Source organism: Salmo salar, chromosome ssa23, assembly GCF_905237065.1.
Source record: "Salmo salar chromosome ssa23, Ssal_v3.1, whole genome shotgun sequence".
NCBI classification, from domain to species: domain Eukaryota; kingdom Metazoa; phylum Chordata; class Actinopteri; order Salmoniformes; family Salmonidae; genus Salmo; species Salmo salar.
Window position 1 is genome coordinate 42275852 of NC_059464.1, and position 13806 is coordinate 42289657.

The following is a 13806-nucleotide window of genomic DNA, read 5'->3' on the forward strand; positions in this document are numbered from 1 at the left end:
ATCTTAATGAGTGGTTGTTTCCTCTGAAATGGGGTATGTTTGAATAGACAAAAATAAACAGCTTTATATGCGTAAAAAAAAACATGAAACACTAACTCCATCCTGGTGGCACAGTGGACTAATTCCATGGATAGAGAACAAAATATTATACACTATACATAGACAAGTATGTGGGCAGCCCTTCAAATTAGTGTTGTTTCGGTTATTTCAGCCACACTCGTTGCTGACAGGTGTATAGAATCAAGCACACAGCCATGCAATCAGCGACAGGTAGCCTAGTGGACAAGAGCGTTGAGCCAGTAACCGAAAGGTGCAAGGCTGGAGAGATGAGAGTTGCAGGCTCATGGCTATCAGAGCAGAGAGAGGGCGAGAGATCATTGAAAGTGAATCTCATTCTGGTTCTGTGTGAAAGCAGGCGCGCCGGGCCGACTCAACCCGAATCAACTTTTAGAATATCAGGCCCGGGGGGACAATTAACGAAGAGGCCACTATAATTAAATTTAATCGCTTTAATTATAATCTTTACGTTGCAAAAAGTGCAAATTATTTTTCATGCCACGAGAGGTATCGGATCCGGCCAAATAGGTTCCGGAACGAAGCATTCCAATACGGCTCAAATGAAGCACTGGTGATGGGTGTATGGTAGAGATAACTGTTGAACATGTTTATTATAATGTGAACTGTATGATTTAGGGAGGGAGGGTTTGTTTGATAAGGTCAGACAGGTTGGATGGGGTTTGGGGTAAGGGGATGAGGTTACTGAGGTTTGTAGGGATTTATACAGGTTTAGGTAACAGAATATAGTTGTGTAGGTAGACCGTGAGCGGCCTCACACTCCAGTACAGTAAGCGGCGGTATGTGCAACTTTCCACTTTGTTGCGATCCGCCAAACAAATGCAAAGAAGAACAACGTAATTTCCTGTTTCTCAAACCCGTAGTTATAGTGACACTTGAATAGCAAATAACTATACTTTCTCCCACTTATCCCTTTCCTCCCTAAAATGTCTAAACTTCAGCAGCTCAATGTGTTTCTTAACGAACAATTAAAAGCAGTTCCTTTGGAGATATCTGTTGTAGTTAAAAAAACGATCGCAGAGTACCAGGAAGAAATATCCCGTTTGGAACAGGCGAATGCACGTCTACGAAGACTGCTGGATTTGGTTTTCAAACCAGAGATAAAGTTGCATAGATTAGCAGGTTTGTGACTACGTCTCTCTTATTTGACAATCATTTTACATTGTAGCCTAATTTGTGTCATTTGATTTGAGAGGCTTTGAGTAATACGTAATTTAGTCACATAGTTATCTAGCTACTGACTAAAAGTAATCCGAGATCCTTGGGACGTCCAACTGACATCACCCTATTGAGTTGACGTTTAAAATGGTTAAAGGTCCAGTGCAATCAAAAACGTGATTCAACTGTATTTTCAGGGGTGAAAGTAAGTTTTATTTATTCCCGGTATGGGAACTCCTGTGTGTTTTTCTCAGCTAATAGTCGGCAGAACAGAACATATTATTAGCCCAATTCATAGGCCTATGCTACAAATTAAACACAATGTTTAACACATCTGCCTAGTAGGCTATATAATCTGTTCAATGTCAGTAACATATCCTAATGTATTCAATCTGACTACACTCATACAATCACCAAGGTCTCTATTAAATATTTTTTTTATATATATATATTTCTTTGTTTTTCTTAAACAGTTTTTGCTTTGACTTTATGGGGTATTGTGTGTAGATTGAAGGGGATTTTTATTTATTTTTTAATCCATTTTAGAATAATGTTGTAATTTTAACAAAATGTGGGAAAAAGGGAAGGGGTCTGAATACTTTACGAATGTACTGTAAGTAGTTGAAAAGTAGCTAAAATCTTATGTTGTCTGTGATGAGATTCAAACTCACAATCTTTGAGTTGCGAGACGTTCGCGTTATACGCCCACAGATCCACCCCGACCAAACACCTTTTTTGTTTTTGTCTTAAGTAACCATACCTCATGTTGCGTTTGTAGCCTAGTGGTTAGAGTGTAGAGATGGCAGGTAGCCTAGTGGTTAGAGTGTAGAGGTGGCAGGTAGGTTAGTGGTTAGAGCGTTGGACTAGCAACCGAAGGGTTGCAAGTTCAAATCCCCGAGCTGACAAGGTACAAATCTGTCGTTCTGCCCCTGAACAGGCAGTTAACCCACTGTTCCTAGGCCGTCATCAAAAATAAGAATTTGTACACTTGCTTAGTTAAATAAAGGTAAAATAAATACAGAATAATATGAAATGTTTTTAGACCAGGTTGGTCAATTTTGTTAGTATTGTGAAGTAACTACAATGTTGATCCATCCTCTGTTTTCTCTTATCACAGCCAATAAACTCTGTAACTGTTTTAAAGTCACAATTGGTCTCATGGAGAAATCCCTGAGCGGTTTCCTTTCTCTCTGGCAACTGAGTTAGGAAGGACGCCTGTATCTTTTCCAGTGAAGAAGACATGGATGTCTCATGGTATGGTGGGGTATGCAAAATGGGTGAACTTTGAGCACCTTGATCTTCTGAATGTTTTGACAATGTTTTGCCACTTTTTCCGTGGACAAACATGAATGGGAGGTTTTTGTTGTTTAAATCAAAAGGTACACTGTCAAAAAGCGATTGAATTCATATGGATTTACCCAGTCATTAGTTTCAGACTGTATATCAAGAATTTGTTTAAAAGTCTGATATATTGGGTAAGGTAGGCGATGTGAAGTTGATAATACCTGGGCTATTTACTGGGACGCATCATGCGTGTTCAGTCCAATAATGAATAAAAAATTCACAAACAAAAGCTAACTGTTGGATTACCACCGTACTCAGTTAGCCTCAGTACTCAGCCTTTGTTAGCCTTAGCCTATAGCTGGTTTTCAAATACATTTGTTTATGTAACTTCACTTACATCTGACACAACAAGACAGGAAATAGAGGTAGAGCCCTATTTCTTGTCTCTTTTCAGCATTTTAAGTTTTCATCAAATTTCATCCTTTCTCCTTTCCTCCAGACCTCCAGCGGCTCACTGTCTCTGAAGAGAAGGTTAATTCGGGGCAGCAGGAGTGGAGCTCCGATCTGGGGCCAGTGGAGTCTGATACCGAAGAGTCTACATGGAACTCTTTCAACATCGTAACGGTAGAGAACCAAAGAGAATCTGATGGCGACGGCAACAGAGAATCTGATGGCAACAGAGAGTCACTGGTTGATTCTGATTATCAGCCCCCCTCTGAAGTAAAACCAGAAAGTGACAATGATGAAAGTAATAGCGGAAAAGCGGATGGAGTGGAGAAGAGAATACCTCTGTCGGGGTCAAAGAGACGAAGAGGACGGCCAAGAAAAGAAGCCAGTGAGTTGACGGATCTGAAGTGTGATGTGTGCGTAAAATACTTTGCGACAGCAAGTGGTCTGAAAAGGCACCTGCAGTTGCGGCACAGTGAAGACAGACCGTACATGTGCGATACATGTGGCCAGTGTTTCGCCTTAAACCGATACCTGACCCGACACATGAAGATTCACACAGTGGAGAGACCACATCGCTGCACCGTATGTGGCAAACGTTTCTTTCACAAGGAAAGCCTGAAAAATCATATGGTTAATCTTCATACAGGGCTGATTTTTAAATGTGATTTGTGTGGGAAATGCTTGTCGACAAAAGGTCGTCTGAAACTGCATAGGCAAAATCACACTGGGGAAAAATCGCATCCGTGCAAAGAATGTGACAAGGCTTTCTACTGCGAGTCAGACCTGACGAAGCATACGAGGACTCACACTGGGGAGAAACCGTTTCAGTGCAAAGAATGTGGCAAGTGCTTCGGCGAGAAGGGAAGCCTGACGAAGCATATGATGACTCACACACAGGAGAAACCACATCGCTGCAACGAATGTGGCAGACGCTTCAATCTCAAGGGAAACCTGACAGTGCATATGAGGACTCATACGGGGGAAGGAGTTCAATGTCATTTGTGTGGAATTTACTTGAAGTTAGCAGCAAGTCTGAAGAGACACCTGCGAACTCACAGAATAAATATTCCCAATGACTGAGAACACATAACAATGCACGTTGTGTAAAATGTATTGTTGGATGGTAGAGACTATATCAAGAGGACACCCCTCAGGTCACGGCTCTTGGTACAGTCTGAAATCTGGGAATCTGTTCAATGGCCATTTTTACAGCACGTTATCAAATTCAAATCAACTGTATTTATTACGCCCTTTTTACAAACGTTACTCTCTCAAGTCCAAGTTAGTTAGACATTTTCAGAACTGAAGAAGTCTGTGAAGATAAATCACATCCCACAACATTTGTTGTGTAGATTTAGTTATATGCCTTCACCCCCAAATGAATGGAAAAGATAAGAAACCAAATCGAACCAGGAAATTTGATGGTTCTCAGCAGGTAGCCTAGTGGTTAGGGTGTTGGGCCAGTAACCAAACGGTTGCTGGATCAAATCCCTGAGCTGACAAGGTAAAAATCTGTCGTTCTGCCCCTGAACAAGGCAGTTAACCCACTGTTCCCCGCTAGGCCATCATTGTAAGTAAGAATTTGTTCTTAAAACTGACTTGCCTAGTTAAATAAAGGTTACATTTAAACATTTCCATTCATTTGGGATTCAAATCTAATTTCATTTGTCACATGCTTCGTAAACAACAGGTGTAGACTAACAGTGAAATTCTTACTTACAGGACCTTCCCAACAATATAGAGAAATAATAATACACAAACAATAACAATAACATGGCTATATACACGGGTTACCAGTACCGAGTCGATGTGCAGGGGTTGGATTTACACAACAGATTGCCTGAGATGTTGTCATAGCTCAACATCATTCTTCTTTTAAAGTCTGAAAACCTATGACAAACTTTAATTTTCAGTGAAATCTCCTCTTTTTAATTTCTAAGAAATTGAATTTGTTATGATTTTTTTCTGACACATGACAGCTACTGTCATATGTCTGTTAACAAAGTTCTAATGGTGTGTGATGTGGTGAAACTTTATAGCAGGTTTGAAACATGTTGTAGTTTGTTGTACATGGTTACTTTATGGGAATAAAATGGACAGAGCACAGACGAAGGACGTTTTTTCAAAAGATATTGTTTGTACCAGGGAGAGATCTTTTTATTTATTTTTTATTTTATTTTTATATTTAACCTTTATTTAACTAGGCAAGTCGGTTAAGAACACATTCTTATTTACAATGACGGTCTACCCTGGCCAAACCCGGACGACGCTGTGCCAATTGTGCACCGCCGATCTAGGCCTACATAATCAGTAATTATAGTTTATTTAATTTTTTTATTTTTCAACAGAAAACATTTTCAAGGTCTCTATTTTAACAAACTAAACACAATTGTGAATCTTGAGCTGCCATTGTTGATAAAAGTTGTTCTTTATAATTTTGAAATAAACGTGTACAATTAACTGGTTGAAGAGAGAACCAATTCGCACCGACTGCATAAAAACTGATCCACTGGAACAAGCCCACGCCTTCTAATGCCTCAACTGCACAGGACAGACAACAAGGTATGAGGTAAGAGTGTAACAGTGGACATTGTTTTTAAAGTATTGCGTGATAGTGGACTTCTTAAGTTGCCCGCTCTATGAGATTTTTGTGGTATGTGTACAACTAAGAGATGCAAAGAATTCGGATTGAAAAACGTCTTTTAGTTATAAGCTTTAAGGCTGAAAGTATAGGCTTCAGGTATAGGATGATCAGGGACAATCAATTATTCATCAGGAGCAGATTACTCCATACAAAATTAAGCAAGATCATGAATGAGCGGCTTTAGGAGAAAATGTATGAGTAATGCTCTTAAGTAATAGAAAAATATATTTTCTGGAAAGTATACATTTGATTCAATGTGTCAATAACAGCAGTCTGGCCACTAACTCATCACCCTGAGATGCATTTCAAAACAGATTACCAGAAATTGTTTCTAATAAAGTCATCTTTGTGAAGACTTCCACAGACTTTAACAGTAGACCTGTGACCGCAGCCTGGTCTCAGACAAGACATAACATAGTAAATGTAATATTACACTGAACAAAAATATAAACGCAACATGTAAAGTGTTGGTCTCATGTTTCATGAGCTGAAATAAAAGATCCCAGAAATGTACCATATGCACAAAAAGCTTATTTCTCTCAATTTTGTTCACAAATGTGTTTACATCCCTGTTAGTGAGCATTTCTTCTTTGCCAAGATAATCCATCCACCTGACAGGTGTGGCATATCAAGAAGCTGACTAATCAGCATGATCATTACACAGGTGCACCTTGTGCTGGGGACAATAAAAGGCAACTCTAAAATGTGCAGTTTTGTCACACAACACAATGCCACAGATGTCTCAAGTTTTGATGGAGTGTGCAATTGGCATGCTGACTGCAGGAATGCCCACAAGAGCTGTTGCCAGATAATTTAATGTTAATTTTTCTACCATAGAAAAGTATGTCCAACAGGCTTCACAACTGCAGACCATGTGCAACCACGCCAGCTCAGGACCTCCACATCTGGCTTCTTCACCTGTGGGATTGTCTGAGACCAGCCACTCAGACAGCTGATGGAAATGTGTGTTTGCAGAGCCGAAGAATTTCTGCACAAACTGTCAGAAACCGTCTTTGGGAAGCTCATCTGTCTGCCCCTCGTTCTCAACAGGGTCTTGCCTGACTGCAGTTCAGCGTCGTAACTGACTTTAGTGGGCAAATGCTCTCCTTCGATGACCACTGGCATGCTGGAGAACTCTGGGTTTCACGGATGAATCCCGGGTTCAACTGTACTGGGCAGATTGCAGACAGCGTGTATGGCGTCATGTGGGCGGACAGTTTGCTGATGTCAACATTGTGAACAGAGTGCCCCATGGTGGCGGTGGGTTTATGGTATGGGCAGGCATAAGCTTTGTACAACGAAAACAATTGCATTTTATTGATGGGAATTCAATGCACAGAGATACCATGACGAGATCTTTAGGCCCATTGTCGTGCCATTCATCCGCCACCATCACCTCATGTTTCAGCATGATAATGCACAGCCCCATGTCGCAAGGATCTGTACACAATTCCTGGAAGCTAAAAATGTCCAAGTTCTTCCATGGCCTGCATCCTTACCAGACATGCCACCCATTGAGCATGTTTGGGATGCTCTGGATCGATGTGTACGACAGCGTGTTCCAATTCCCGCCAATATCCAGCAACTTCACACAGCCATTGAAGAGGAATAGGACAACATTCCATAGGCCACAATCAACAGCTCCCCTAAGCGAAGGAGATGTCGCTTTGCATGAGGCAAATGGTGGTCACACCAGATACTGACTGGTTTTCTGATCCACGCCCCCCCCCTTTTTTTTCAAGGTATCTAAATCCATAGATTAGGGCCTAATGAATTTATTTCAATTGACGGATTTCCTTAAAATCTTTGAAATTGTTGCATGTTGCGTTTTTTAATTTTTGTTCAGTGTAGTAACTAGTAGCACGTGTTTGTATCCATTCTCTCATTGTCTGTTCCTACTGTTGTTTTGGGGTCTGTTCAAGAGGGTACAACGTTATAGCTTCCGATAGAAATGCATTGTAGATCAAGTTTAGCGTAATGTCACGTAGAGCTGTGAGCCGTGTCGGCTCCAAACATTTCTACCTGCAACGTTGCGAATATCTTCACTCACCATATACTTACTGGTTTTCTGATCCACGTCCTTCCCTTCAGTGGCGATTTTAGCATGTAAATCTTGTTTTGGCAAACTTAACTTTTTCATTTTTTTATGCATGCCTGCAAAGCCACAGCACAACACTAAACAATGCATTAATTGCCCTATAACGATGACAAACGGTGCCCACAAACTGTTATGGCCTACATAAAGCTGTCCCAACTGCAGAGCTTTCCTTTCAGCACCATGGAGTGAATCCTTACCACCGCTACACATGCCACACATCAATGGAGCCTTGTCTGGCAGCAAAACAGTTCCTTCAGCCTCATTTAATGCCTTTTTAAAAACCATAGCTGATTATAGCTAATAGCTAATCTTTTCTTCGCATATCTTTTATATATTTTTTCTAAAAACTCTACTTTAAAACACTCTCCTGCAACCCGCCTCACCAATTTGTGGTGCGAATCTGTTTAAAAAAAAAAGTATTATTCACCTCAAATCTGAAATCCACAATCCACAACAGAAGCTAGCCAGAAGTATTCAGCTAACCACGGTTGGCGGACATCAGCTATCCTTTAGCTCGAAAAGCTATCGCCAGTTTTGTACAACGCGACTCAGACCAGAGCATACCAGACCTATTTTCTCTCCATATCCCTGGATTTCTACCGCAAGCTCCGGACATTTACACCTGGATCTTGCAGCTAGCTAGCTGCTATCCGATTGACTATTGGCTAACGTCGGTCCCGGAGCAAACACCAATTATTCCGGAGCTAGCCAGCTGAAGAGTTCCATCAGCCACTCCTGGGCTACAATCACCTATCCGGACCCGTTTTACTGCCGATCCGGAGCCCCGCCGGGCGTTCACGACTGGACTACCGACGTTATCTGCCCGTGGGAGTTATTCAACCAGCCCCTCCGTCGCGACGTAACCTGAACGCCCATCTGCTAACTGCGGCCTGCTAATCGTTAGCTGTCTTGAGCATATCGGCTGCTATCTGAATAGGTCTATCGGACAATTTTCTTGGGCCACTATAACTATTTTGCCAATTGGATTGGTCCCCTCTACCACATGGAACCCCACTAATCTACCGACAGAAATGTACGAGGTGGCTAATAACAGACCTCCATCTTCTGCCAGCTTGCTACCCATGGCCCGGCTAGCTGTCTGAATCGCTGTGACCCCAACCAACCTCACTACTCACTGGACCCTTATGATCACTCGGCTAAGCATGCCTCTCCTTAATGTCAATATGCCTTGTCCATTGCTGTTCTGGTTAGTGTTTATTGGCTTATTTCACTGTAGAGCCTCAAGCCCTGCTCATTATACCTTATCCAACCTTTCAGTTCCACCACCCACACATGCGATGACATCACCTGGTTTCAATGTTTCTAGAGACAATATCTCTTTCATCATCACTCAATGCCTAGGTTTACCTCCACTCTATTCACATCCTACCATACCTTTGTCTGTACATTATACCTTGAAGCTATTTTATCGCCCCCAGAAACCTGCTCCTTTTACTCTCTGTTCCGGACGTCCTAGACAACCAATTCTCATAGCTTTTAGTCGTACCCTTATCCTACTCCTCCTCTGTTCCTCTGGCGATGTTGAGGTGAATCCAGGCCCTGCAGTGCCTAGCTCCACTCCTATTCCCCAGGCGCTCTCTTTTGATGACTTCTGTAACCGTAATAGCCTTGGTTTCATGCATGTTAACATTAGAAGCCTCCTCCCTAAGTTTGTTTTATTCACTGCTTTAGCACACTCTGCCAACCTGGATGTCCTAGCCGTGTCTGAATCCTGGCTTAGGAAGACCACCAAAAACTGAATTCTCCATCCCTAACTACAACATTTTCAGACAAGATAGAACGGCCAAAGGGGGTGGTGTTGCAATCTACTGCAGAGATTGCCTCCAGAGTTCTGTCCTACTATCCAGGTCTGTACCCAAACAATTTGAACTTCTACTTTTAAAAATCCACATCTCTAAAAACAAGTCTCTCACCGTTGCCGCTTGCTATAGACCACCCTCTGCCCCCAGCTGTGCTCTGGACACCATATGTGAACTGATTGCCCCCCATCTATCTTCAGAGCTCGTGCTACTAGGTGACCTAAACTGGGACATGCTTAACACCCCGGCGATCACTGCCTCATTGCCTGCATCCGTAATGGGTCAGCGGTCAAACGACCTCCACTCATCACTGTCAAATGCTCCCTGAAACACTTCAGCGGGCAGGCCTTTCTAATCGACCTGGCCCGGGTATCCTGGAAGGATATTGACCTCATCCCGTCAGTAGAGGATGCCTGGTTATTTTTTTTAAATGCCTTCCTCACCATCTTAAATAAGCATGCCCCATTCAAGAAATTTCGAACCAGGAACAGATATAGCCCTTGGTTCTCTCCAGACCTGACTGCCCTTAACCAACACAAACACATCCTGTGGCATTCTGCATTAGCATCGAACAGCCCCCGTGATATGCAACTTTTCAGGGAAGTTAGAAACCAAATATACACAGGCAGTTAGAAAAGCCAAGGCTAGCTTTTTCAAGCAGAAATTTGCTTCCTGCAACACAAACTCAAAAAGGTTCTGGGACACTGTAAAGTCCATGGAGAATAAGAGCACCTCCTCCCAGCTGCCCATTGCACTGAGGATAGGAAACTCTGTCACCACCGATAAATCCACTATAATTGAGAATTTCAATAAGCATTTTTCTTCGGCTGGCCATGCTTTCCACCTGGCTACCCCAACCCCGGTCAACAGCTCTGCACCCCCCACAGCAACTCACCCAAGCCTTCCCCATTTCTCCTTTTCCCAAATCCAGTCAGCTGATGTTCTGAAAGGGCTGCAAAATCTGGACCCCTACAAATCAGCCGGGCTAGACAATCTAGACCCTTTATTTCTAAAATGATCTGCCGAAATTGTTGCAACCCCGATTACTAGCCTGTTCAACCTCTCTTTCGTGTCGTCTGAGATTCCCAAAGATTGGAAAGCAGCTGCGGTCATCCCCCTCTTCAAAGGGGGGGACACTCTTGACCCAAACTGCTACAGACCTATATCTATCCTACCCTGCCTTTCTAAGGTCTTCGAAAGCCAAGTTAACAAATAGATTACCGACCATATCGAATCCCACTGTACCTTCTCCGCTATGCAATCTGGTTTCAGAGCTGGTCATGGGTGCACCTCAGCCACGCTCAAGATCCTAAACGATATCTTAACCGCCATCGATAAGAAACAATACTGTGCAGTGTATTCCTTGACCTGGCCAAGGCTTTCGACTCTGTCAATCACCACGTCCTCATCGGCAGACTCAACAGTCTTGGTTTCTCAAATGATTGCCTCGCCTGGTTCACCAACTACTTCTCTGATAGAGTTCAGTGTGTCAAATCGGAGGGCCTGTTGTCCGGACCTCTGGCAGTCTCTATGGGGGTGCCACAGGGTTCAAATCTTGGGCCGACTCTCTTCTCTGTATACATCAATGATGTCGCTCTTGCTGCTGGTGAGTCTCTCCACCTCTACGCAGATGACACCATTCTGTATACTTCTGGCCCTTCTTTGGACACTGTGTTAACAACCCTCCAAACGAGCTTAGATACCATACAACTCTCCTTCCGTGGCCTCCAACTGCTCTTAAATACAAGTAAAACTTCAACCGATCGCTGCCCGCACCTGCCCGCCCGTCCAGCATCACTACTCTGGACGGTTCTAACTTAGAATATGTGGACAACTACAAATACCTAGGTGTCTGGTTAGACTGTAAACTCTCCTTCCAGACTCACATCAAACATCTCCAATCCAAAGTTAAATCTAGAATTGGCTTCCTATTTCGCAACAAAGCATCCTTCACTCATGCTGCCAAACATACCCTCGTAAAACTGACCATCCTACCGATCCTCGACTTCGGGGATGTCATTTACAAAATAGCCTCCAATACCCTACTCAATAAATTGGATGCAGTCTATCACAGTGCCATCCGTTTTGTCACCAAAGCCCCATATACTACCCACCACTGCGACCTGTACGCTCTCGTTGGCTGGCCCTCGCCTCATACTCGTTGCCAAACCCACTGGCTCCAGGTCATCTACAAGACCCTGCTAGGTAAAGTCCCCCCTTATCTCAGCTCGCTGGTCACCATAGCAGCACCCACCCATAGCACGCGCTCCAGCAGGTAAATCTCACTGGTCACCCCCAAAGCCAATTCCTTCTTTGGCTGCGTCTCCTTCCAGTTCTCTGCTGCCAATGACTGGAACGAATTACAAAAATCTCTGAAACTGGAAACACTTATCTCCCTCACTAGCTTTAAGCACCAGCTGTCAGAGCAGCTCACAGACTACTGCACCTTTACATAGCCCATCTATAAATAGGCCAAACAACTACCTCTTCCCCTACTGTATTTTATTTATTTATTTATTTATTTTGCTCCTTTGCACCCCAGTATTTCTACTTTGCACATTCATCTACTGCGAATCTACCATTCCAGTGTTTTACTTGCTATGTTGTATTTACTTCGCCACCATGGCCTATTTATTGCCTTTACCTCCCTTATCTCACTTAATTTGCTCACATTGTATATAGACTTATTTTTCTACTGTATTATTGGCTGTATGTTTTGTTTATTCCATGTGTAACTCTGTGTTGTATGTGTTGAACTGCTTTGCTTTATCTTGGCCAGGTCGCAGTTGTAAATGAGAACTTGTTCTCAACTTGCCTACCTGGTTAAATAAAGGTGAAATAAAAATAAATAAATAAAATGGCTGACTTGCTTAAACAAATGTGGTTTCTACTGATTCCTTGTGGATTTGTGCAAGTTGAGAAGAACCGCATTCTCCTTCAATAATAATGAATGTCGACATGAGTTTTGACCTTTGAACAATACACAAACATTATTACATTTATGTTCAGCAAATGCATAATGTTTGTTCTAATATAAGTAACACTTAGCTCTTAAGTATAAGCAAATCCAAGCAACCGAGCTGCGATGAGGTAGGCCTATTTGTTCAACACTTACATAACGGACACCGACAGAAATTCAGATAGATTCAGCAAGATGTTGTGGCCTTTACTTTAGTCTTCTTTAAGTCACCACACAGAGGGAGATAGAGAGACCCAGAGTCAGCGGTTAGCTTACCATTTGAAGTATTTTATTAGGCCCATGTGGTCTAAAAAGGAAGGAAGATCCACTTTTATAGACAATATACACACATTGCATTGCGTAAACAAAACAACCCTCGCAATATCAACTGGAATCACATGTCTATTACAAATATTTGAATGGGAAGAGACCTTTCTCTAAGGTTACAGACCCAACAACATTATATACTATCCCTTCCTCGTCAAGAAAAGAACATGAGGTTAATATAATACACAAAGTAAGCAAAATAATTAAATAATTCCAACATTTCCTAAAATGATGAATAAGATTAATGAAATAGACGTATATGAGTAATAGGCTTATAACAATTGAGATGTACAAACTATGGCATAAGGGAACGATGAGCGGATAAGAGGCAATCCGTAATTTAGATTAATACATTCATGAGCGAGCTAAGACGGACGTAGTCAATATAACTATTTTTTGTCAGCACTTTTGAAATGTACAGTGACAGAATTCAGAAGATGGGCCATTCTTACAGTATTCTCCCTGTACACCAAGTCAGAACCATAGGAGAAATAAAGGGGGCATATAAGCAGACTCTTACAATATTTGATGATGACGTTTCTCTAAAACAGGGCTATAGACTACAGTACATCTGCACCACCAAGTCAGAACAGTAGGCTAAGTGATGAGGGGGAATGGGACCGACTTATTAGGGTCAGGCATGTGGGCTACTAATAGCTTACTACACAACATACACTTAGTATTACTTTCTTAGCTACAGTAATGTACATATCTCCCTGGCACATTATATCATTTATGCAGCAGCATACGGTGGTGCTATTATGGACAATATACCACAGCAAAGAGCTTTATCCAGGCACTCCGTGTTGTGGTTAAGAACAGCCCTTAGCCATGGTATATTGTCCGTATACAACACCCACTCAGCAGCCTTATGAGAGAATATTTTACAGCATTATTTACATTTTAGTCATTTAGCAGACGCTCTTATCCAGAGCGACTTACAGTAGTGAATACATACATTTCATTTCATGCATTTTTTTTTCGTTGTACT

General features: G+C 42.2%; 1 protein-coding gene across 1 annotated transcript; it reads left to right on the forward strand.

Annotated features, from left to right (window-relative positions):
- The first annotated feature begins 880 nt into the window (after positions 1–880).
- Positions 881–5427, forward strand: LOC106584657 (zinc finger protein OZF). Its single transcript, XM_014170157.2, has 2 exons — positions 881–1197; positions 3017–5427. The coding sequence occupies exons 1-2, from the start codon at positions 1002–1004 to the stop codon at positions 4045–4047; spliced, it is 1227 nt and encodes a 408-aa protein (XP_014025632.1). The 5' UTR covers positions 881–1001; the 3' UTR covers positions 4048–5427.
- Positions 5428–13806: the final 8379 nt, after the last annotated feature.